This window comes from Grammomys surdaster, unplaced genomic scaffold (genome assembly GCF_004785775.1).
Source record: "Grammomys surdaster isolate TR1022 unplaced genomic scaffold, NIH_TR_1.0 279, whole genome shotgun sequence".
In the NCBI taxonomy this organism is placed as follows: Eukaryota; Metazoa; Chordata; class Mammalia; order Rodentia; family Muridae; genus Grammomys; species Grammomys surdaster.
This window is the reverse complement of record NW_021604720.1, coordinates 11385837-11411191: the sequence shown is the minus strand read 5'-3', so window position 1 is coordinate 11411191 and position 25355 is coordinate 11385837. Positions and strand designations below refer to the sequence as shown.

At 49.2% G+C, this 25355-nt stretch overlaps 1 protein-coding gene across 1 annotated transcript in view; it reads left to right on the top strand.

Moving 5' to 3' along the window:
* The window catches only part of Ccdc88c (coiled-coil domain containing 88C), a 118930-nt gene that overhangs the window by 88983 nt on the left and 4592 nt on the right, over positions 1 to 25355 (top strand). Inside the window, exons 18-29 of the mRNA XM_028777249.1 lie at positions 568 to 753; positions 1788 to 1949; positions 3218 to 3495; positions 5440 to 5583; positions 8055 to 8241; positions 9027 to 9172; positions 12036 to 12125; positions 13562 to 13809; positions 18992 to 19180; positions 20799 to 20867; positions 23770 to 23838; positions 24862 to 25151. Coding sequence (XP_028633082.1) covers positions 568 to 753; positions 1788 to 1949; positions 3218 to 3495; positions 5440 to 5583; positions 8055 to 8241; positions 9027 to 9172; positions 12036 to 12125; positions 13562 to 13809; positions 18992 to 19180; positions 20799 to 20867; positions 23770 to 23838; positions 24862 to 25151 — 2058 coding nt within the window. The remainder of the gene's footprint in view (positions 1 to 567; positions 754 to 1787; positions 1950 to 3217; positions 3496 to 5439; positions 5584 to 8054; positions 8242 to 9026; positions 9173 to 12035; positions 12126 to 13561; positions 13810 to 18991; positions 19181 to 20798; positions 20868 to 23769; positions 23839 to 24861; positions 25152 to 25355) is intronic.

The following is a 25355-nucleotide window of genomic DNA, read 5'->3' as shown; positions in this document are numbered from 1 at the left end:
TGTTCTCATACATGCAGAGAACATGTGGAACACATGTGCACACTCTACATACATATAGACATGCTTTCCTCACACTTCCCACACATGTCAGTAAGGTGTTATACACACACACACACACACACACACAGAGACTTTTGTGTGCATTCAGTCTCCATCTATGGGTGGACTGACAACATGTATGGTTCCCTTTTTGAACATGTGGCACATGCCCTGGTTATAGAGTTGATTTGGGATCTGAAGTCAGGCAGATGCAGAGCAGGCAAAGCCTCTGAGATGTCTGACTATCTGTGCCTGGTTTGCCTCTATTGTATGCCATGGACTGGAGGCTCAGGCAGCCACTGAGCTGCCAGAGTGTAGCTAAGGAGGGACCTGAGAGTTCACATTCCTGCTTTTCCTGTCTTTGGGGGGGGGAGAAACACATAGCAAAATAGAACATCTGGCCCGTCCCTCCTCAGGGGATGTGTGGGGTGGGTGTCTGAGACTTTGTGAGGGGTCCCTCCCTACCCACTAGTGGGGCTGCTGCACGGCTCCTTCCGGCCTGAGTCTGCTTTTCAACACTGCCTGCAGGTAAAGAAAGAGCGAGAGCAGCTCAGGCAGACCCAGGAGGATGGAACCCAGGTGCAGACCATGCTGAAGCACCCTCCAGCCAAGGTCATCAGTCACCAGGAGAAGGAGGCCTGGGGGCCCAGCCACAAAGAGGCCACCATGGAGCTACTCCGTGTGAAGGACCGGGCCATCGAGCTGGAGCGCAGTGTGAGTGGGCTGCCCGTGAAGTGGCCATACTGTTAGTAGTAGCCCCCATATACATATTGTCACTGTAAAGAGTGTGGGATGGCAGAGGCCATGGAGGATGGGTGTATAGGACACGTGCTGAGTTGTCCTGGCCGGGCCCTTAGGTGGCTTTCATCATTCTCCCTTCAGAGTTCCTAATACAAGGGACACACTCAGTCTCCCGGGCTGAACCCCACCTGCTGTGACAAGCCCAGAGCGTGCCCACCAGCCTTCATCCCTGTAGCGTTGGGTTTTCCAGAGCTACATCCCAGCCCCTCCTCTCAAGCTGTGTCTGAGCAGAACTTTACTGTCACGCAGCCACACCTTTTCTGTTAGGACGTGCTCTGGCTGCTTTCCCGCTGCTGGGGCATAGATGATCTGGCCACCAAACCTGAACAGACTTACCCTTGGCCCTCATCAGAGAAAGCTCTCAGTGCATGTTTGCCCCTCCAGTTCTGTTAGCTTCACAACAGTGACTTCATGAAGTCATCCTGATGATTCTCAGTGGACAAGAGCTGAGACAAGATTCGAGGCTTTCTTTAAGGCATGCTCATGAGGGCTAGCACCGGCCTGTAGCCCGAGCCCTGCCTCCCAGCCTGATCGGTGGCTTAATGGATAGGACCTTTGCTAGTTTCCTAGTCTAAAGCACCCTGTTCTGCTTGCTGTCTCAAGGATATGGACGGCTGATGATGACGGTTTGAGCTCTGTAGTCAATGGGGGAGGGGCTTTCAGCTCACAGAAAAGTACTTTTGGGGTATTCCACACCGAAAGAAACAAAGGGAGTCATGAAAGTTGCCTGTATGCCAGCACACCCCAGGCCCTAGGCAGTCATCCCTAAAAAGTATTGTCTCTTTTTGTAAATTCTATTCCTGTCCGTTTCCAAGAGGGAAACCAGGAATTTCCTGTACCTGGAGAACCCCAGCTGCATCTACCCTTGAAGGTTCAGTAAAACCCCAGACCCCATGCCCAGAAAGAGCTGGCATACTGTGTGTAACTGGCACGTGCTTTTCCCCCAGAACGCAGCTCTTCAGGCCGAGAGGCAGCTGCTAAAGGAGCAGCTGCAGCACTTGGAGACGCAGAACGTGTCCTTCAGCAGCCAGATCCTGACCCTACAGAAGCAGAGCGCCTTCCTGCAGGAGCACACCACCACACTGCAGACCCAGACTGCGAAGCTGCAGGTAGCAAGACGCTGATGGCTCCTCAGTGGGAGCTGTAAAGCCAAACATGGAGGACCTGGAGTCCGGGTGGTTGTTAAGAGGCTTACTGTATACCGTAGACGGGAAACTTTGAATGTGGTAGAGAGGCTCATGGGACATTTCCTACAGCTGGGCCTAGAGGTGCTAGGCTAAAACCTCATTTCTCTGCTTTTCAGTTTATGCGTGTGTGCGGATGCGTGTGTGTGTGTGTGTGTGTGTGTGTGTGTGTGTGTGTGTGTGTGTGTTAGTGTTAAAGAAAAGAGAGAGAGATTTGGAATTGAGTAAGCCTGGTTAAAGACTTTCTGTGCAGTATACCTGACAGAGCTATATTATGCTGATAGAGCAAATGAGGCTAGGACCTGCCTTCCATCTTCAGGAAGCAGCCAGCAGGGCCAGCATCTCAGTCCGCATGTGGTCTGTAAGTGGTGGCACAATGAAAAATTACTCATTACTGTAATTTCTGGGAAAAGTTGGAAAGTTACATATGGGACAGAGACAATAAACAGGAAACTTACTTGGCAAAGAAGTTGGGTTTGTTTTGTTAAAATAAGAAAATAGGATGTTGGTTTGTTACTTTGTTTTTTGGCTTGGAAAAAAAAGTCTTTGTCTGGTTTTAATATCAGAGCAGTTCTGGCCCCTGTTCAGTTTTTAATGTCTTGGGACATTAAAATGGGATTGTGTTAGAATACTTTAAAAACTCAGGTGCTCAGATGTAGCCCGTTAATAAAAGCAGTTAGCATACACAAGGTCCTTGTTTCAGTAAGGGCACAAAAATAAATATGTAAAAATCACTTGGTTGGCCGGGTGGTGGTGGCGCACGCCTTTAATCCCAGCTCTTGGGAGGCAGAGGCAGGCAGATTTCTGAGTTCGAGGCCAGCCTGGTCTACAGAGTGAGTTCCAGTACTGCCAGGGCTATACAGAGAAACCTTGTCTCAAAACAAAAAACAAAACAAAACAAAATAAAACAAAAATCAGTTGGTTGACAGTATTGTCTAATACTTGAGAAAATAGGCTTTAAAAATAACTGGTAATGACGTGTAAGGGGCTCATGTAGGACAGGATTTCTGGAGTTGGCTCAGGATGACAACCTTTTCATGGCCAGTTTTCACCATGTTGGCTCCACTTCCTAAGCCAAGCCCTCAAGTTCTGGTATCACTCCCCATGGCTGGCCTGCCTTGAGGTCCCTCTGAGGCTGTCTGTGGTTGGTCATCCTTGGCCTGATCACACACAGGGCTCTGCTCTCCCTACAGGTGGAGAATTCCACGCTGAGCTCCCAGAATGCAGCACTCAGTGCTCAGTACACAGTGCTACAGAGCCAGCAGACCGCCAAGGAGGCCGAGCACGAGGGTCTGCAGCAGCAGCAGGAGCAGCTGGCAGCTGTCTATGAAGCCTTGCTTCAGGACCATGAGCACCTGGGTGCCCTGTATGAGCGCCAGTCCTCAGAGTATGAGGCCCTCATCCGCCAGCACAGCTGCCTGAAGACACTGCACAGGAACCTGGAGCTGGAGCACAAGGAGCTTGGGGAGAGGTGGGCCTGGGGACAGAGAGGCCGGGTATACACGTGAGGCTGTGGTGGAGGCAGCTGGTGTGTGGAGCCCCTTAGGCTGTCACAGAGCTCTTGGTACTTTCCTGAGGCCCGAATGTGCCTCTGTCTCTCCCCCACATTTCCTCTTGGCGGGCTGCTTTGCATTGTTGCTGCACCTGAGCTTTCTCAAGGGAAGGAAATAGAACCTTTCGCGACTTCTACTTCCTTTTTGTTTGTCCAGCTGGGAATTGTGGCAGGGGACATTGGGGACACTGGGGCCAAGGAGTGCCATGGCTCACTCTGGCTCTGGGTGGCCCAGCGTGGATGCTTGGAGGCCTGTTTTCTAAGAATTCTTTCTCCTTCCTTATTTTTCTTCTCTTCTGACCTACACCCCTGGGGAAATTCTGGCTACTGCTGTGCAGAGCTGTGTTCATACTGTAGACTCCCTCTTCCAAGTCTGAGCCTAGAATGCTTGCTTAAAAGGAAAAAAAAGAATCCTCCCATTATGTTAAGAATTGAACATGACAACAAAACACAAAGTAATCCCAAACCTCTGATCTCAGCGCAGTTGGAAGGTACAGGGAGGGAGGGAAGAGGGTGCTGTGTTCCCAGGTATCTATAAATTAACCCTTTAACTTAAATACCCTTTGCCTGGTTGTTTTTGTTTTGTTTTTAAAGGTAAATTTTGCATATGTTGAAAACTACAAGTGTTACCCGGGATGTGTGTCCTTCATTCACCCACTGTTGGCTGAGACCCTGCCCATACACTGAGGGTTCTAGATCCCTGAGCACACATACTAAGGGTCTAAGGTCCTGTCTTGTCAGGTACTCAGTGTCCCTGGCTAGGTGGACACAGCTGGAGACTCCTTCAGTCTGTGCATTGGCCTGTGAGCGCCTGTCACACAGCATTGACAAAAGTCTGGGTTCTTTTCATCTGATACCTAACCGGACTCCTGTCATAAATTTACTGTGTCTTGTCAAAGGCTCAGTGGTAAGCAAGATCCCAAAAGCCTGCGGGCTGCATGCTTGATGCATGTCCTGTGACTGAGTGTCACAAGGGGAGCAGGAATCAGGCAGCCTTGCTGGTCAGGTTGGCCTTTATTTGTCAATCATTAACTTGGCTGTGGAAGCCCAGCAGTCCCCTCATCTTAGCCCTCTGCCCCTTGGCCATTAAGTGAGTTTCCTATTTGGGGCTCCAGTGAGGTGATCCAGGTACAGCTCATGTGGAGGGCAGAATTAGAGAAGAGACTGGAGACCCCAACAGCAGGACACCAACAGTGCTACATACTCAGAAGAGAAAGGGGTTGGGGGGGCCAGTTTCCTGAGCTGGATAATTGAGAAACCTGCCTCAGACTACTTCTCTCACTGACTTGGAGATCCTGGGTCATCTGCAGGGTGACAGTCAAGGCTTGTCACTTTTCCACCTTGTGCTCTGCCGCCCCCCAGTGGCAGCTGTGTAACCTGCAAGGATTGAATGAGAAAGAAAACTCATTGTGTCGGGGAGGTCTCTCCCACCCACTCCCAGTGCCAGGAACAGATACGTGGGCTCCCATACAGATCGAGGAGGGTATGAGGAGGGATTAGCTGTTTGTTCTGTGGTTTCCTTTAGATCTACTGGTTCTTAGTCAACCACTTTGTAACACGAGTCTCTAAAATAAAAAGTGTAGAGTAAAACCCTCGTGCTCGTGGGTGACCTAAAAAAGGGGCCAGGCCATGACAGGGAAGACAAGAGACCAGAGAATGGAAGATGAATCTGGCACGTGGAGGGCGAGTACTGGCTGACCCCACTCTGACAACATCTGTCTTGTTTCCCTGCCATGCACCCTCTCACCTCTCCACAGAGAAAAGGTTTCAGAGGAATCCCCCCTTTCCGAGAGGGTATGATCCAGTCTCCTGGGGTGTGAGTTGCCTGTTGTGGATAAAACCTGGCCCTGTTTCCTCCACCAGGCACGGCAACTTACAGAAGCGGAAGGCAGAGCTGGAGGAGCTGGAGAAAGTACTGAGCACCGAGCGGGAGGCACTTCAGCGGGAGCAGCGGACTAACGCCATCGCCACGAGTGAGAACCAGAGGCTGCGAGGAGAGCTGGACAGGTGAGCACCCGGGCACACCTGCCTGGCCCTGGGAGTAGTGGAGGTGACATCGGTAGTCTGTCCAGACCAGTCCTCTCTGAAAACTGCTAGCGGAGGCTTGTGAACTCCTGGCCATGTGTTCTTATGAACTGCATGATGTTGGCTAGGTAACGCTAGGTAGGCTGTGCTGGGTGGTGGGGGTTCGGGGTAGGGCTGGGTGGCGGTACTCAGCTGGTACAAGGAAGGGATGGGTCTTGTATCTGGGTAGACATAGTCACCTTCAGATGTGAGCCCAGCTCTCAGGAGCCACTGTGGTTCTCCTTAGTCAATAGATCCAGCCACTCACTAGGGCTTAGTTGTAACCAGAATCTCATTCCTATTTGTGGGTCTTTTGTGGACATGCAGACTTCATAGAATATTTGAGTCTTCATGTTCACCCAGCTTGTTTCATCTCTCCCACTACTAACACAATTCTTTTCAGGATCTGTTCTGTGCCTTGTCTTTAGTGTTTAGTGTAGAGTTCTTATCTTGCTGTGTAAAACAGCCCCAGGCGTAGTGTTCAAGTACAGTCAGTATCCCTGAGTGCAGAATAGCAACCGTGTGCCTGACAGAAAAAACCTGTGTTAGGTAAAGCTTCCCGTGCCTGGAGGCTGTGTTACATAAAACGCCTCTGAGCAGGTACTCACCCGAAACAGCATCTAAATCAGTTGTAAACCATGGTGAGCCCTGTGTTCTCCCTACGAGCAAGGTTCAGTGTTCACTAATTCCATGTTTGCAGCAATTTAATAGAACTGGACTGCCAGCTACCACCCCTTCTTGTTTTAGAGCTGAGGAAATCTGGTAGCTCAGAGATCAGGTCACACACAAGGTGAAACCTTTGCTTAACAAGAGCGAGGGCTGAGTCCAGATCTTCTCTTGTTTCCAGTCTGTCGGAGGAGGAAACACTGGTTCCTTCCACATCCTGGTGTTACTTTATCCTGGGCTTTACAAACCCAGGTGCCTGTGGAGAAGGGGCCCCGGCAAGCGTTTGGGGAAGCACTGTCCCAGTGGACACAGGCTATGATATGGTCACAAGGGCCCTGTAATGGACTGAATTTTGCCTCCTTAGGATCAGGTCATTCCTGTTTCTATTCTATGAAGCCAAGTATCTCATATGCAGCTGTGAAGCATCTGAATTCTTAGATGCTGACCGTGAACTTGATTTTTGTGAATGTTTATTTTTAAGATTTAATTCTATGCTTTAATTGTATGTGTTGTGTGTGGGTGTGTGCACATGAGTGCAGATACCCATGGAGGCCAGAGATGGCAGATCTTCCTCTAGCTGGAGTTTACAGTTAGTGCGAGCTGCCCTACAGGGGTGTGGGAATAAGGCCCTCTGCAAGAGCTGCATGTGCTCTTAACTACTGAGCCACCTCTCCAGCCTGAGATTCAAGTTTTTGAAAAGCTAGCTGACTTATGAGAGTTACCATGGCAATAAGTGTAGTAGGTTTATATAGTCCCTTACCTACATATCCCATTTTATAATCTCAGGAGTTAGAAGGCCCCACCGCGTTGGGCACAGCGTTTTTTTATTATTTTATTTTTTACAGTGACTAACTTTCCATATGTTTTCTTACAAAAGTATAATATAATTAAATGTGATTTCACCAGCTCTGATTAGTTAGGTAGGTACCAGGCATAGTCTTTCTCTTGCTGAGTTGGTCTTAAGTTCAATTAGAGAGTCGTTGGTTACCGCCCAGGTACATGTACCACTATTGCACTTGTAGGGTTATCAGGTTGATGTGGTTTGTGGGCATTATGGCTGGATGGGACTACTGGTTGTCTCTCTCCTTTGGAAGCTTGTGGGCACTGCATTTTAGAGGGGAAAAAAAAATCTATTTTTCTTTCAATAGCACAGCTTCCCCCCCACACACATACACACACACACTTATACCAGAATGCCTTAACTGGTATGTTAAAGGCCATGTGTCTTTTGTAATAGGCCATGATGTCTTCTTCATTTCAGTAGACACTACATGAGCAAAATGGCTTGGGTTTGAGTGTAGCTGCCTAAGTTAGATCCTGGGACTAGATGATCCAGGAGTTGGTGGCATAGATCTGGATCAGAACTGGCCATTATGGGAAGCAAAGCCTCTCAGGTAGATCCCTCAGTACAGAGAGTTTGAGGAGAGCAAATGGCTTCCTCCTCATCTCTGAGAGACTCCTGGGAGACACGTAGTTCATAATGTCCTTTCGTGTCCAGTGTCAGCCTGCTTCTTGTTCTCCTCCCCCGACCCAGACCAGTACGGCATCAGGGATGTATGTCCTCCTAGAGCCCCAGAGAATACAGTTTGAGAAGTAGCAATTTTCTCAGTATTCATACATTACACACAGGTTGACTTTGCATGACTGCAGTCTGCCACTGTCAGAGCAGATACAAAACCCACCGCTGCAAGCTTTTCTGTCTGTGGAATGTGTTGTAGCCCCTTCGCCCTGTGACCCCCGCCCCCTAGGATCAGTTTCCTGCACCACCAGCTGAAAGGGGAGTATGACGAGCTGCACGCCCACACCAAGGAGCTGAAGACCTCGCTCAACAACTCTCAGCTGGAGCTCAACCGCTGGCAGGCGCGCTTTGACGAGCTGAAGGAGCAGCACCAGAACATGGACATCTCTCTGACAAAGCTGGACAACCACTGCGAGGTGAGACGTGAGCGGCCAGCCTCCTCCCAGGTAGCTTCTCTGAGACTTGAGATGTTCCTAAAGCCAAGGCTGGAACTAAAAGTCAAATGAATGATATTTTGAGACTAATGAAAATTACATGACATTTTTGTCAGTTCTGTTGGGACTCTTCTGTTAGCCAACACAGCTTTTATGCTACAAGGGCACAAGACACTAGAGGACTTGGAAGACCCAAGGTCTTTGTAGTCTCTGGCTTTGGACATAAAAGGCTTTCTTTCACAGCAGAGCGTTTAGTTGAAATATGGGAGCTACATATGCAGTTAGGCTCTTTGTAGTAGCCGCCTTCGAAAGAATTCCTTTCTTAAATGAGATTAATACATTTTTCTTTTTCAGTGCTGGGGATGGCAGTCTTTCACCACTGAGCCACCTCCCTGGCCCTAGTGAAATTAATTGTAATAACACTTTATTTTACCAGTAGATCAAAAATGTCATTTCACATATAATCCTATGGTCCCCTTTTTCATACCAAGCTTTTAGGATCTATTGTATGTCTTGTTTTGCACCCCAGCCCTGGTGTCTGATCTGTGCTCTCCCGACAGCCAGGAGCTGCTAGGTGGGGAGCAGGGTCGGGTGGTGTGCTTGTATGCAGCCGTGCTGGCTTGTTGATCCTCCCCAGGTCTTCACTAGTGCCGACAGTTCCAAGGTGGACACCCTGTGAAAGTGTCCCTTCCCTTTGAGAGGCTGAGTTGGCAGTGTAACATCGCAGGGTCACGTAGCATCTGAAGCACCATTGGTCTGTGTTTCAGCTGCTCTCCCGGCTCAAGGGGAACTTGGAGGAGGAGAATCATCACCTGCTGAGCCAGATCCAGCTGCTGAGCCAGCAGAACCAGATGCTCCTAGAACAGAACATGGAGAGCAAGGAGCAGTACCATGAGGAGCAGAAGCAGTACATGTAAGCGGGTGTGGGCTGTGGCAGGCCATGTGTCCTAAGGGGCCCCTGAATCCCCGTCCCCAGCTCCCCACAGGATGCAGTCCTCACTCAGCCTCCTGATGGCCTGTCTTCTCCTCCCCCAGTACACCTGTCACTCTCAGGACAGAGAGCTGTCGCTCTCAGGACAAAGCAGGCCCTAGCCATTAGGGTTTAGAGGATTAGAAATGGAACTGTACCATTTTAGGGAATGTTCTAGATTTCCAAAGGAGGTAGATGTTGGCTTGTGCCTACGTGAGGTTTCCTACTCTCATGTGTGCTCTCTTGCTCTCGCCCGCTCTCTCTGTCTCTCTGTCTCTCTGTCTCTCTCTCCACATGTATGCAGAGGATGTGTGTGTGTGTGTGTGTGTGTGTGTGTGTGTGTGTGTGTGTGTACATGGAAGCCAGAGGTCACCTTTGAGTGTCATTTGAAACAGTGTCTCTCATTTGTCTATAACTTTCTGATTAGACTAGGCTGGCTGGTCAGTGAACCCCCTGGATCTACCTGTCTCTTCCCCACTGAGATTACAAAGGCATCTTACTATGCCTGGCTTTTTATGTGGCTTCTGGGGATCAAACTCAGGTCCTCAACCGCATCCGTGGCCATTATTTTACCGACTGAGTTACCTCCTCTCCCCTCACTCCATTCTTCTAAACTGTTATCCACAGATGGAAGGAAGGCCTCTTTTACTTGAGTTCATTTGTAGAAATAGGCATCCAGCACCTATTTATAGGAATTGGCAACAACCATGTATCTCAGGGAAAGAGTTCTGATTGAAAGCTGAGAATCAGTTTTTCCCTCACCTGACTATAGCAAGTAAGTTTGTTCTATGCTCTGCTTCCCCTCCTCCACCCTTGTGCAGGCTCTGGGAGCCTGGAACTGTGGGGTGACAGTTATGAACAGAGCTTTGTTCCCTCCTACTAAGATTAGAGAAGTATAAAAGGGAGAGTGGAGGAAGTCAGTTCATGCTTTGGAGATGAGAGGAGGCCATGTTGGGTAGGGAGGGTCGGGTGTGGCAGGTGGTCTAGGTGGATGTGGGAGAAAGGGATGCCCAGCTAGAGACGCCGAACCTGCTGGGAAGTGTTTGAAGAGGTCCATGTCTAGTCTCTTGTCAAAGGTAGTGAACAAGAGGAAGAAGTCTGATGCTGGAAACCCACAGTTGAATTATCCAAGGTGTGCCGTGCTGTACGGTGCCTGTCCCTCCCGTTGGACCAGTATCTCAGGCAAGCTCTGTGTTTCTGGCTCGAGTATGCTTAAGCCAAGATGAGCCAGGCACGGTGGCACATGGTTTCATTCCTAGCCCTCAGGAGGCAGAGGATCTCCTATAAGTTTGAGGACAGCCTGGTATACATATCAAGTTCCAAGACAGCCAGAGCTACATAGAGAGACCCTGTCTCAAAACAAAATAAAAAAGGCAGCGATTATGGAGGGGTGTGGTCACTGGACATCTGGTGCTATCCCAGCTCTCTCTGATGTACCATTGCTGCCTCCTCTTTGTCCTGCTGCATCTGCTCGCTGCCGACTTGAGAATGGGTTCTGTGCAAGCCCACACTGTAATTTGGAATCTAAGTGGCAGTTGCTGGAAGTTGACCGTCTGTAACCCATATGGTAGAATCTCCAGCTGAGGCTGGGCAGATGCTACCAAGGAGGCTTAGGAGTCTAGTCCTAGGGAGATTATTGGTGATTGTTTGTTTGTTTGTTTGTTTGTTTTTCCATTAGAGAGTGTCTTTGTCAGGCCAGTGGCTTGGCACACCTCTCGGCTTCTTCCAAGCTGTGTGTGCCCCATTGGTGGGTTTTCTCAGGGTACAGCTGTCATAGTGGGCTCATGGGAAAGCCTTCAGCATGGACCCGCTCTGTTCCACCAACAACGTAATCTGAGCAGTTACTGCCTAGGGCTTCACTGTACCATGAGGAAGTTGACAAGTCTAAGTCAGTGGACCATATAGTGGGGTCCCCAAGAGTCCAGGAAGCAAGCAGATGCCCCCAGGAAGCAGAGATGCTGGGTCTGTCAATCTCTTGTTATGATGTTGGAAGTGTGAGCTGGTTTCCACCATTTAGGAACAGAGATTTGCTTCAGCCCCCGAGCTTGGTTTTCAGACTGTCACCCTACCCGGCTGCTTTCTTCCTACATGGCTGCTCCGCCAGGGCAGGCTGCCTGGGGCCTGCTCAGGCTTGCCATAGGCCCCACTCTTTGGCCTTTAACCTGCTGCCTTCTCTCCTTGCCCCTGAAAACAATTCACTTCACAAGTTGTTACCAGGCCTCAGGATGCCTTGGCTACACTGATGTTTGCAACCTCAGAGCCCAAGTGTTAACATATCCAGCTGCATAAGAGAGTGTCTGTGTCAGGCTGGAGGTGCCTAAGTCCTATGTAGTTTGGCCTGATTGGGAAATCATGGGAATTTGTAAGCCCAAGTTCTGAGGTGGCCACAGATTTACCATCCTGAGCCCACTTAGCCAGATCCCAAGTGCTCCCGGAGCATTTGTAGCTGGGATTTTGTTCATTTATTTTTGTTTTACTTTTATTTTGAAATTTTGAGATAAGATCTCAGTTTGTAGCTTGGCTAGACTCCTAGGAACTCACTATGTAGACCAGGCTGACCTGGAACTCAAAGGGATCCACCTGCCTCTGCCTCCTGCATCGTGGGATTAAAGGTGCGTGCTACTGTGGCCAGATTCATGGCTGGTACAGCGCTGGGATCGTAAGTTCCCAATGCAGTGGCAGTGTGGGGATGGGTGCCCTCAGGCCTGAATCCAGACACTGACTTCTGATCTAAGTTGGGCTGGTAAGTACACTGACTCATTTATTTAAGCTGGATTGATCACCGTTCTGTCACTTCTGTTCACAGAGACAAATTAAATGCCTTACGGAGACACAAGGAAAAACTGGAAGAAAAAATCATGGATCAGTACAAATTCTATGACCCTGCTCCAAAGAAGTGAGTGGATCTGATGAGTGCTCATAGCCAGCTTAGCTGAGAGACAAAACAGCCCGGGAGCCATAGGACAAGGACCAGCCTTATGTCCCCACTTCCCCCATTTACAGATGCCTTACCACAGCGGTTCTCAACCTTCCTAATGCTACAGCCCTTTAATACAGTTCCTCATGCTGTGGTGACTGCAACCATAAAAGTATTTCTTCACTACTTCGTAAGTGTAGTTTCGCCATTGTCATGAGTCATAACCTAAGTATCTGAGATACATATCTGATATGTAACCCCAGAGGGGTCGAAACCTTCAGACTGAGAACTGCTACCCATAGAGCGAAAAAGTTAAGAGCTTCTTTCAGCTCCACCCTGCGTACCCCAGCTTGTACTGTGAGGGGTGTCAAATGCCAGCTAGCCCTGATGAGACATGGAGGTGACTCACCCATGAGATCTGATAAGAGGCAGAAGGCTGGGAGTCAGAGCCGTTAAAGCTGAGCGGTGTGGTCGCCTCAAGAGTTAGCCATGATGACACCATAGCCATGATGGGGTCCTGTGAGGGAAAGCGATTGTGAGCAGAACAGCTGGCTGGGCCCCACAGTTATCAGTCGTGGGGTGCACATTGTCCTTATTCCCTCCATACACATAGACCCTCTGGGATGGCTTCATGAGTAGTGTCTACCCCCATGAACAGTGGCCGCAGGTGTGGGGGCTAGCTCCACACCTGTAATAGCACACCGTATCTTGTAGAACCTACCCTGACCACTGGCCTGAGCCTTGAGCTGTCCTTAGGGACTGTTTTGGCCAAGCTGTGGAGTCAGAGTCACCACCAGTCCTTCAAGAGAGGTCATTGAGACTCCTAGCCTCAGTCTTCTGTGTAATGGGGAAGCTGAGGCTGCCATGAGGAGTGGGAGTGGCAGGTACCTAAGAATGCCTTCAGTTTCTTCAGAACTGATGATGTGCAGCTCCCTTTAACCCAGACACCTCCTGTGGCCCCGGGGCAGCTTGCTTGGTGCCGGGAGCACAGTGTGAGCACCACCTTTGTCGTTGGTTACCATGAGGAGGTAATGTGCATAAAAATGACTTTCACGGAAAAAAAATCAATGAATAGCTAGTTAGTACAGCCTGGTTCTTGCACATCCGGAGTAAGGGTTCTTGCACATCCGGAGTACTGTACAAGTGCTCTTCCAGGAGACCAGCATGGGTTTCTGATACCACATACCCTTGTGCTGCTGCACAGCCTGCACCCAAGAATTTTGCTCCTCAGTTCCAGGTCTCGGGTATACAAATAAGAACATGATAATGTACCGGGATGGAACTTGGGACCTTGTGACTTCTAAGTAAGAGTCCTGCCACCAGGCTATACCTCCAGCCCAGTGCCATGGCTTGTAATTTCTAAAAAATTACATGGGTTATAATTTCTAAAAAAAAAAAAATTTTTTTCTAATTAGGAAGAACCACTGGATTGGAGCCAGAGCCCTAGTCAAACTTATCAAGCCAAAGAAAGAAGGTTCCAGAGAACGGTTAAAATCCACCACAGATAGCGCCCCCTGGCAGCTGGAGCCCTCAGACCCTGCCTCGCCATCTGCCTCTGAGGCTTTCAGATCTCGGACGGAGATCTCTGACAACCCCCCAAACCCCCCATCGGGTCCAAACTGTGCCGAAGAACGAGACACCCACAACGGACCTGTGGGGAAAGGTAGGTGCAGCTGCCAGATGGGGCAGGGTAAGGAGAGGCTCTGAGAGCTCCACTCAGTGCTGAGGTGTGCTTCTGTGGGAATATAGCCATATGTGTGTCCATGTGAGCATGCCCTCCTACCTGGGCATGTCACCAAGCCCACCTCTGCTATGGCCGGGTTGCCCAGAGTACTTACTCCGACTTTAGAATGGGCTGGTTGGTTATTTGAATATTTGAATATCCGAAGTTGCTGCTTGGTCTGGCGCCCTTGGGAGGCACAGCAGCTGATGTGTTTGGGGCTCCCTCGGGTGTGTCAGAGGTTGTGATTCGTTCTTTTTTGTACAGTGATCCTATGTGCATTTACCACATCTTTCACAAGACCACTCGGGGGAAATCCTGAGTGGCTGTCATTTCCCGTCATTTCAAAGACAGCTTGGCTTATCCTCCACACAGATCTGTCCTGAGTCCTGTAGCCTCGGGACACTGAAGGTTGGTGTTTGGCCAGGGGCTCTGAAGGAAGATCAGGAACACTAGTCGATCATCAAGCGTTTCAGGCCAGACGAGTGGCACCTGCCTCTGGTAAATGGCTAATGGCCTTTCACCTCCAAGGGTTGCATCATATTCCTGTGCAGTAAAAATTTCATCTAAAAGATACATTGTTGGGGCTGGAGAGATGGCTTGGTAGTTAGGGGCACAGGCTGCTCTTGCAGAAGATAGGGCTTTGATTCCCAGCACTCACAGGGCAGCTCGCAGACATCTGTAACTCCAGCGTCAGGAATGCCATGTCCCTGTGTCCTCCGCAGGCACTGCGTGCACATGGCGGACTTAGATACGTACAGGCAAGCAGTCATACACATAAAATAAAAACAAACATTGTTGTTTTTTTTTTCAAGACTGGCTTCCCTGTATAGCTCTGGCTGTCCTGGAACTCTGTAGATTAGGCTGGCCTCGGATTCAGAGATCACCTACCCCTGCCTCCTGAGTGCTGAGATTAAAGGTGTGCACCACCATGTCTAGATTTAAAAAAAAAAAAAAAAAAAAAGACGTTGTGCACAATGCAAAAGGAAGAACTTAGTGAGGTGGGTCAGGTAAGGTACAGACATTGCTTTTACCATCTCTGCCAGGTCTGTAACAACTGAACATTTTTAAAGCTGGGTTCAAATTTAAGTTGTTATGGTATCAAAAATGACTGTCATAGAACCTGAAATACAAGTTACCTGAGAAATTCAAGTTTACTCGGAGGTGGGTTATTTATTTATGCCAGACCTTCACCTGAGTAGTGTAAACATTTATCAAAGACGCCCGAACTTTCTGAATGTATGTCAGGGAGTCCTGTGCTCTTGGGGTGACAGAATGTTGAGTAACAGCTGAGACTGAACTCCCGATATAACCCAGACAGACCCTGAGCTAGTGACAAGCCTCCTACCTCAGTCCCGGGACTACAGCTGAGGGCAGCCACGCCCAGCCCTTAACTGCCTCTAAACATTACCATAACATTTCTTACAACCAGAGAGGGCCTGTTACTTCCAGTTTCCATACTGGTGACTTTTTTTTTTTTCCTCAAGACAGGGTTTCTCTGTGTAGCCCTGGCTGTCCTGGAACTCACTCTGTAGACCAGGCTGGCCTTGAACTCAGAAATCCGCCTGCCTCTGCCTCCCAAGAGCTGGGATTAAAGGCGTGCGCCACCACCGCCCGGCTTACTGGTGACTTTTTTTTTAATGTTTCCCATTTCAGACTACCTTGTTCTTACAATTGACTGAATTAGCTACGCTCAGCTTAATTAAGAGAACTTTGAGAACCCATGATGTGCTGGCATACTCCTTTAGTTCCAGCACTCTGGCAGCAGAGGCAGGCAGATCTCTGAGTTTGAGGCCAGCCTAATCTACAGAGTAAGTTCCAGGACAGCCCCATCCTGGGGTGTGTGTGTGTGGGGGGGGGATGACGGCAAGAAAGAAAGCTTCAGAGGATTGTCTACCTGGTGCAGATTGCCACTGGGGGCTGAGTACCCTTTGAAATACTTTTGCATGCTTTCTGTCCCATCTAATCCGTAACAACCTATGAAGTGGACATCAATCACTACTGTCCATTTTTTGTTACTTATTTAGTTTTTGGAAGGCAGTCTTGTGAAGGTAACCCAGGTACTGTTGCTTTTAACAGTAAGAAGGTAAAATCCCACAGTATCTGGAACCTTTATTCTGTAACGTGGGATTTGACCACTAGGTGGTGGTATAGCAAAAGAAATAGAGATTCTGGTCTCTAATCCTAAACCAGAAATCTGTTGGGTCACTTAATAAATACCACTGAGAGGTATGTTCAGGAGCTTAGATCAGTTGTCTGTTTTGTGGTGTCTCCACTTTAAAGGCCAAAGAGTGTGCTCGGGGGTGGGGGTGGGGCAGGGATTTGAAGGGAGATAATTTTTCCAGGTCTTAGGAGGTTGGGGTATGAAAAAGACATTTTAATGTTATTGAATACATCTTGCCAAAGGAGGTGATTTTAGAATTATAGACTGACTGTAGGTGTCTCAGGTAGACTGTACCCTGACAGTGGGCCAGCCTGTCATTAGGTGTGTCCAGCGTCCTGGAGCGGGAGCAGCAGGCTGTACAAGCTGAGCAATCCGAGAGCCTGTCATTAAAACAGCTGAGTAAGAAGCTGGCTGCAGTCTTAATGAGCGTTCTTATTCAATAATTTAACACACTGAAATTGAAAAATTCTCCAAACCAGTGGGGCCTTGTACAGCTCTCCTGTTGTGCTTCGTGAGTAATGGTTGGCACCAGGGTGCCACTGAATTAAATTGAGTCAGAGCGTAAATGATTCTGGCCTGGGTATCAGGCATCAGTCGGTTGGACAGGATTCCGCTTCCCTAAGTACATTTTGCTGACTTAGACTCATCTGTAATTATTGTTGATTTCATTTGTGTTTTTTTTTCCTTCTTTTTTTTTTCCCTATCGCAATGATAATGATTTAGCATTCCAGCGCAAAAAGAGTCCTTTTTTGAGAAGCAAAAGCAAGGACAAAGACAAGTCTCCATTGGTCCACCCAGCTCTCTCTAAACGCCTGCGGTTCTGGTCTTCCTCTGACATCCCATCCTCCCCTAACGAGTCTGTCTCTTTCTCAGACATTGGGGATTTCTGATCCCTTCCTTTACCATGTGTCTACATCATGTGTCCCTCCTTCATTTCTGAAACTCAAACAACCAACCAAAGGAAGTTAGTCCCTAAAGGCCACTCAGTCCCAAGTGGACCCTATTCCTCCCCCAGTTCCAAAGTAGCCATCGTGGATTCTGATTGCAAAATAGAAGAGGACTTGCCGTGCTCCCTGGACCCGTGCTTCAGCACAGCACAGTGTTAGGGACCCCAGGATGTACGTGCACTCACTTGTCCTTGGGCCAGGAGATTCATGCTAAGTAAGTGAAGAGGCCTCGTGTTCCTCCCCCTCCCGCATCTGCGAGCTTCTGTCCTGCCCTTGTGCAAAGCGGAAGTGGCCAGTTGTCGCTATGCTTCCTAAAATACCCACCAGCCGGGTGAGCTACCTCTAAAGATTTACTTCTAAGCAGCTAAACCTTGTCCCCTCTCTTTGTCAGAACACAGTTACTGGCTTCTGCTCCTGAGCCCGCACTTCTGTGTTTTGAAGGATTGACTGCTCTGTTAGAGCATTTTGAGTAATTGAACCGATTTTGCCCAGCCAGACTGAAGTTTTATGACTGGGTTGCGATTCTCTGGCATCTTGGATGGTAAAATCAAAGCCACGGTAGACAGAAAGAGTATCACCACATGAATCACACCCAGAGCAGGGGAAGATGGTGACCAGAGAGGTCACCCCCACTGTCATGTCCCCATCTTGAGAGCCATTCTTCCAGCCCAGCTCTGGTTTGGGCCATGGCCCCCCATCTCTTATGTGCATTTTTTACATATTCTCCCTTAAAGCGACTCACTTCATTTTAAAAGGAAAGGTTATTGCCAGTGCTGTGCTCACATGGAAAATAAGTGTCACTGTAGAAATCAGGTGGCCGTAATAAACCTGTTCCTGTTACAATGTTAAGGTTAGTTGTCACTGCCACTGACTTCAGCTTGTGACCCTGTCTTTAAGAACTCCAAGCCATCAAAGCTCCCGGTCCCACAGTGTGTCGTCTTCACGTGCTGTTGGACTCATGCTCGTCCCTGTCTGGTGCTCCTGCTGTTTGCTCACCTCCCCTCCCTCATGATGGACCTTCATTTCCATCTGACACACAGGCCTGTCACAGTTCGGTCTGCCAGACTTGCAACTTGCTTCTCATAGGTTGTCCTTCAGAATTCAGTTCACACCTAAGACCTAGGCCTTGAAAGCCAACAGATGAGAGCCGTGAGGTTGAAGGGCTGAGGAGAGCGGATTATACAGGCACAACCTCCACCTGCCTCCTGGTCTTTGGGTGTAAGGCGTAGGCATTGCACAGAAGGCACAGAAGGTCAGCTGTTAGAAATGCTCCTGTATTTTTGTTTTGTTTTTGCTTTTGTTTTTATGGGGTTATTTTGTTCTGAGGTACTAGGGATCAAACTGTGGGTCTTACCACATACGATGCAGGCACTCTCCCGCCTCAGTTCCTTCATGTCTTGTATCTGGATTTCCCAGACCCAGTCTTATTTGATTTTCTGTTTATTTGGATGGTGGAAACTTTTCAAAAATATTTTTTAATTTCAACAGATATGTTTATAGCAGAAAATTAACACTGCTTAAAAGTGTAAGATGAGAGGTGAAAGACCCCCTTGAGGAGATTAAAGTTGCTTTTTTTTTTCAGAGAAGAAACTATTGTGAGCTTGGCAGTGAACTTTTTTGACACCCCAAGAAATCCAGTTGTTAGGGTCCTCAGCACCTCCCCAGTGGTGTGGAAAAGACATCTGCAGATACTTGTTTGAGCTGTGGAGACAGGACTTGGAGTTGTGTATAGGCCACAGAATGTGTGCCCTACTGCTGACTTTTGAACCATCCAACTTTTGATTTATTCTTTTGAGTTCTGTTTCTTCCTGCCAGTTCTCCTAATGCTAACCATGTGGCCCACACTGGAGCCTGAGCTAGCCCTGTGATGCCCTCCTTCCAGCTGCAGCTGGAAACCCACCCAGCTTGTGTCTCTGTGGTCTATGTGCCCTGCCGCACCTGCTTTGGGCCTCAGTGTGCTTGCCCAGCCTTGACACGGGCCTACAACCTCATTTCTCAATGTCTTCTACCCCAGGCCCCGGGGATCTAAAAGCAAAACGAGGGTCCCCACGTGGAGGCAGTGTTGACCGCACAGACACCTCCACTGACCCAGCTGTGAAGTCCTGGCCCTCGGAGCCTGGCTCCCGGACCTTTTCAACCTCAGCCACCACGGCAGCCCTTTCCAGTTCCACTCCTATCCCCAAGCACCTAGGCCGCACCAAAGGTGAGTGTGACCCCTCCAAAGGGTGAGCGGCAGGCCTGGGGCCTGCCTAACATATGATGAACCAGACATATGATGAACAGAGGGAGAAGCTGATGAAGATTTTGGAGTCATACTTTGGTGCAGGCCTTGTCTCTGCAGCCAGCCAAGTGATTTTGGCTGAATAATTCAGCCATCAGTAGGCCTAAGAACCAGGAGGAAAGCCTCAGAATCCACCAGCAGCAGCTTTCAAGCGTTGGCAGCACCAGGGCTGGGCTAATACCAGGCAATTCTCTGGAGTCAGGAGGTATTTTCTCTAAAAAAGATGAATAAAAGATTCTCTAACCCTGAAGTCAATTGACAGATCTGAGGGCATATGTCCTGTATTGGAAAAACATCATCAGGGAAGGATTTGCAGATGTGCTATATCCTAGTGCTTTGATGGCTATATGTGTTCACACCTCAGATGCAACATTAATCTTCTGAGGAGGAATTCCAAGCCAGATGATTTAGTCAGATGTTGCCATAGAAAGCCCATAGAAGCTCAAGGATTCTGTCGACAACCAAGAACCACCTGCAGCGCCAAACAGAGGAAAATAAATAAGTAAATATGTAAAACAATGCAAAGGTCACTGGCATAAAGTGGGCTGTCAGGAGGAATTGCTAAGAGAATGTTGAAACGCCCACCAGTGACATGAAAGGTCACTGTGTTCATGAAACAAGAGCAGGATGCCATGGAAAAAGTAATGGCAAGAGGGAGCCCAAACTAGTAGACAAGGGAGGACTACTAAACTGCCATAACCAGAGAGAGTGAAAATACAAGAAGAAAAGGGGGAAAAAAAAGACAAAAACCCAAACCAGCTGAATATGACTACCTCTGTGGGGCTAGAGCCACACGCTCTGCCCTGGAAGGCTCAGCCATGCAAGGCTCAGCCATGCACAGCCTTCATGCCATAAGAATAGAACACGAGCAACACACATGGTCCCTAAACTTGGGGACCCTCACGGTCTGGATACTTGCTGCCAGTGGGTAGGTAACTGATTTAAATATGGAGACCTTGTCTTTTCAGAAGGGACCCCACATTCCATGCTCAGATAGAAACTAACAAGCGTGGACCGGCCCCTTGATGGCTAGCTGGAGGGTTCCCTGACTGATGTCTTGTTGGGAGCTGAGGGTACAAGGCTTGCTCACCCTCCTACCTGGGTGGTGGGTCCCATTTGCCTCCTTTCTTTTCTCCTGTCACCAATGGCATTGTGTCCCTAAAAATGAATCTGTCCACACCCTCTGCCTTTGGTTTGCTGGCCTTTGGGGTTGGAAGGGTTCCTGGGGCTCTAGAACATCAGCTCCCTTCCCCGGTCCCGAGGCCAGGGCTCACATGCGTCTTGTAGTCCTTCAGGACAGACACAGTGTGACTTAGAGTTAAATGGAACCAGTCTAGTATGCTAGCCCGTCTCCTCTTTCCAGCTAGACAGAAGAGTAGGGCCACTCTTCACACCTCGGCCCTCACCCCGAGAGCTGGGCCTTGCTGTGATCCTGGGTTGAACAAAAGCATATGTCGGCCACACAGCCAGAGACAAGGGTTTTCCCTGTGGGTTTTAGGCATTCTAGAATCTCAGTATATTAACTTTATTCTCATCTTAGGTTGCAGTTCAGATGACAACCTCTGCGAGCCATCCTCGGAGCCCGAGGGCCCCTACCACAGGCAGCAGGGTGAGTGGCCGGCATGGTATTACTTGGGTTTTGTCAGTAGCGCTTGGAGTTTAAGCTAAGCAGCATGGAAGTCATGGAAATCCAGCACACAGGTGAGGGTGGATTGGATGGACTGGGGATGAGAGGGCGGAGCTTCTATGAGCCCACCTTCTCTGCCTTATCTGGGCTCTCACTGGCAGCCTCTACAGGTAGGGAGTGCACTGCCCCCTACAAGCCCCAGGTTCTGGAAACTTGTGACATGTCTACAGCACCGTCCAGGTGTGCCAGGGAGTCCTGGTGACCAGCATAGGGAACATGTTTTAGGAAGGCCTGTGCTTAGTTCTTGCTTAGGTCCCATGTGTCCATGGTAACACCAAGTTGTATGAAATTTCAAACGATGTTAAAAACACTTCCCCTTTGGTTATGGATATTTTAAGTTTCTGCAGAAGAAAAAACAGGTAATATCCTCCCAGACTTCTCAAAAACTACAAGTTGCTTTGGGCTCCCACTTGTCCTTCCTCCCTCCCCTGTGCCCTTCTTCCTTGAGTCTAGCCTTCACATGCAAGACAAGCGCTGTGGCCAGTAAGCTGTGGGCTCTGTTCTCAGTTTTTTAAATTTGTTTTTATTGTATGCGTATGCATGCTTTTCCTGTGTATATGTCTGTGTACCACTTGCATGCCCAGTGCTCAGGGAGGCCAGAAGAGGGTATTGGATCCCCTGGGACTAGAGTCATAGATGGTTATGAGTCACCGTATGGATGCTGGAAATTGAACCTGTGTCTTCTGGAAAAGCCTCTTAACTGCTGGACTGTCTCTCCAGTCTCCAGGTCTGTTTTTTAAAAAGTAATTCTAGGGGCTGGAAAAAAAAGACATAGTGTGTAAGGATGCTGCCAAGTGAAGTCCTGGCAACCTGGGTTTGATCCCATAACTCATGTGGTTGAAGGAGAGTACCAACTACTGCATTTGCCCTCTGACCTCCAAATGCATGCTGGCATATACATGTGTGTATACACACACACACACACACACACACACACACGGCAAATGTTTTAAAAGACTCAATGTTTGAAGAAATAAAAAGTAATGGGGAAGTGGGTGGCTCAGTGAGTAAAGGCGCTTGGCACCAAGCATGATAGAGTTTAAACCCAGAACCCACGTGGTAAAAGGGGAGAACAGACTTCTGCCATTTGCCTCCAACCTTGATACATATGAGTGCGGCTCGCTCATACACACACAAAATAAATGTTAAAAAACAGACAAACCCTGGAAGGGTAGGAAGAAATTCCTTAAAAGGGAAACCTTGGCATGTTTACATGGGTTCAGTTTATGTCTGATGTGTTCAGTAGTTGAGTAGCTGAGGGCGCCAGCATCATCTCTTACCCACTGTTTAGAGGGTAAGATGGTGAGGACATTAGTTATTTATGATTCCGTGAATAAAGACACTTTAATGAACCCTCTTGGCCCAAGAGCTCTTCTGTCTTTACCCAGAGTCGGGGACCCTGTAGTGGGAGGAGGCAGGGCTTCCAAGTGCACCAGCTCACTGAATCACCAATTTTAATAGCCAGTAGCCAAGTGTACGAGCCACAGGGTTCTTCAGACACTTCCCAGCTCCTCCAGCTTCTCTGCTTGGCATATGGAACAAAAAGAATTGTTTAATGAACACAGGTGAGCAGGCCTGGTGAGTCAGGCCTGTAATCCCAACTTTGAGGAGGCTCTAACAAGGAGATTGTGAGTTCAAGGCTACCCTAAGCACTAACTCAAAATCAAAAGTAAATGATAAACACAGGTTCCTGGGCGGTCTCTATTACAGCCTCCCTTCAGTGCCCGTTGTAGAACAGCCTGCGTTTGTTTCTGACTATCCTCCACCAAGGTTAGTCCAGTGCTGTTCCCAAGCACCGTGTCTTTTTCAGCTCATCCCTAAGCACTGTTTGCCAAATGCCTTCCAGGTTCCTGCTCTGCACAGAGCTTACCACGACTGGGACTTTAACGTCCATGTAGACACCTGAGCTGACACTCCTTGGAGACAGCAAGTCAGGGGCCTTCTGGCGTTCCTGAAGGGTTTCCTAGCCCTGATCCACACCTGCAGTTAGCTCCAGAGCTACAGAGATGTTAGAACACTGCCTGTTTTTCGGGGTTCAGAGCAGCAGAGACGTTTTCTCAACCTGACACTGGTATAGCCTGCTGTAGCCAGACTAGGAGAGGTCAGCAGACCCTAGAAGGGATAGTCCACCTTAGAAGGAATCATCCTGTCGTTCTGGGTCTGAAGCAGGGGGATGACATGCAAACTAAACATCTCAGTCACAAGGGCTGGGTCCCTCGACCCTTGTCATAGGAACTTGGAGTTTTCAGATTGAGGCAAGTCACTGAAAGGAACCAAAGAAAAGACAACATGTACTGTAGTCTCTCTGCTCCTGACATCCTGACATCCCTTCCTGTGGTTACCTGCAGCGGGACACTCAGGCACACGCTGCATTCACACACATGCGCACCTGCTGCCTTGAACAGCACCTCAGCCCTGTTGGAAAGGACTGTTGTCATGCGTTCCAGAAAGTTGGGAGCAGTAAGACAGGCGGTCGCTGAGCTCCACCCCTGGGTTTGCCCAGAGGAGCCCTTATGCACTTCTGTACTAGAAGTCCATGGTGTGATCGCTTTGCTTTCATTTAAACTAGAGGCCTTAGGCCTGGTGACAGACAGAGACCCGTCAGTGCCAGCATGGCGAGTCTGCTGAGTGCTGTGTCTAGCGCTTGGTCGCTGAAGCCCATAGCCTCAGAAGAGTATATGCAGCATCCTGTAGACCTTCCTGGCTGGGGATGCTGGCCTGAGCTGGTGTAGAATCGCTTTGTGTTTTCCTCCTCGGGTTGGATGTTAATCCGGGATCTTCCTGGTCATTGGCCTTTTGTATTAAATGTAGTTGTTTCCCGTAGCATCGCGGCCAAACAGCCTGGAGAGCAGCAGGGACACGTCCAGCAACAGCTCGCCTTTGAGCCTCAAGGGTAAGGTTCACACCATGCTTATGGCTCAGAGTCTTCTGAACAGGGCGTGAGGAACACTCGGGTACCAGAAGAGAGCATCGGCTCCCATTACACATGGTTGTGAACCACCATCTTGTTGCTGGGGATTGAACTCAGGACCTTTGGAAGAGCAGCCAGTGCTCTTGACCTCTGAGCTAACTCTCCGGCCCATGATTCTTTTTTAAAGAGGAGTTTTATATCCCAGGCTGGTGTCCAGCTGACTTCATAGCTGAGACCAGAGCCTCACCACGCCAGTCTATGGGGTGCTTGGACTCTGACCCAGGACTCCTTGCGCGTTAAGCAACCACTCAGCCAGTTGAAATATGTCCCCAGACCAGATTTGATTAACAGAAATTTAAAATTTTTAGGGTTTTATTTCATGGTCTGTTTTCATGTTTAGACCCTGCCTTGCCGGTTCTCCCTGAACTTGTATTATGTGAGTGAGAGCTGGCGAGCGGTCGGGGTTAGCAATTGACTCTCCGCGGCTTGCCCAGCAGCTCCTGTACCGCCACTGGAGCAGCGAGCACTCAGGGCTCAGCGGATAAAGTGTTGGCTCCGCATGCATGAAGCCCCGAGTTCAGTCGCAGTACTGCGTGAACTAGATGCATGCCTGTAATCCCAGCACCCAGGAGGTCAAGGCAGGAGGATCAGGAGTTCAAGGTTGCCAGCAAGTTTTAAGCCATCCTGGGCAATGTGAGACCTAGAGTTTTTGTTTTTTGTTTTTTAAACTAACTAGCTAAATAATAAAACACGGTGAAATAGTGCCCGCTGCATAGGAGACGAGGAAAACCTTTTTAAATATATTTTTAATTTTTAGTGGAAGTTTTCTACTTTTACTTTTTAACTATTTGTTAAGAGCCAAAGTAAAATGTTAGCAGCTGCAGAAGGGATTCCAGCTGCGTAGGGGGTGATGCCCAAGGCATGGTTGTCTCGGGTGGGATGGTTTCAGGTTGGCCAGGGGGAGCGGGAGAGAGCGGAGACTGACACATGCCGTGTCGCCCCCAGGCTCCTCTGACCATCTGCACAGCCGGTGTGAGAGCTTCAGCAGCGCAGATCTGATCCCCAGCAGGGACCCGACCACACTGTCTCGTGAGGGCAACACCCCGGGACGTGGTATTCTCGGACGCCATGAGTACCCTCCACCCCGGAATGGGCCTGTCCCCTCGGAGAGTATCCAGAAGAAGAGTGCAGCTTCAGCCCACACGGGGGTGCGACCCCACTCAGCCTCTCCCAGCAGTGAGATGGTCACCTTGGAGGAATTTTTAGAGGAGAGTAACCGTGGCTCTCCTACCCATGTGAGTGTTACAGCCCTGCAGGAGCCATCGGTGCAGGGAGGGACAGCAGGGACAGCTTGGCTGTGGCAAGATAGTGAGTGCCACTAGCCAAAGGGTCACTGTGACCTAGCCTCAGGCCCCAAGCAGCAGAGGCTGTTTCCCCTTAGATGCCAAGCCAGTGTGGCTATGGCCATCACCCACCGGTAGGGCTGGCTCTCACGGCGT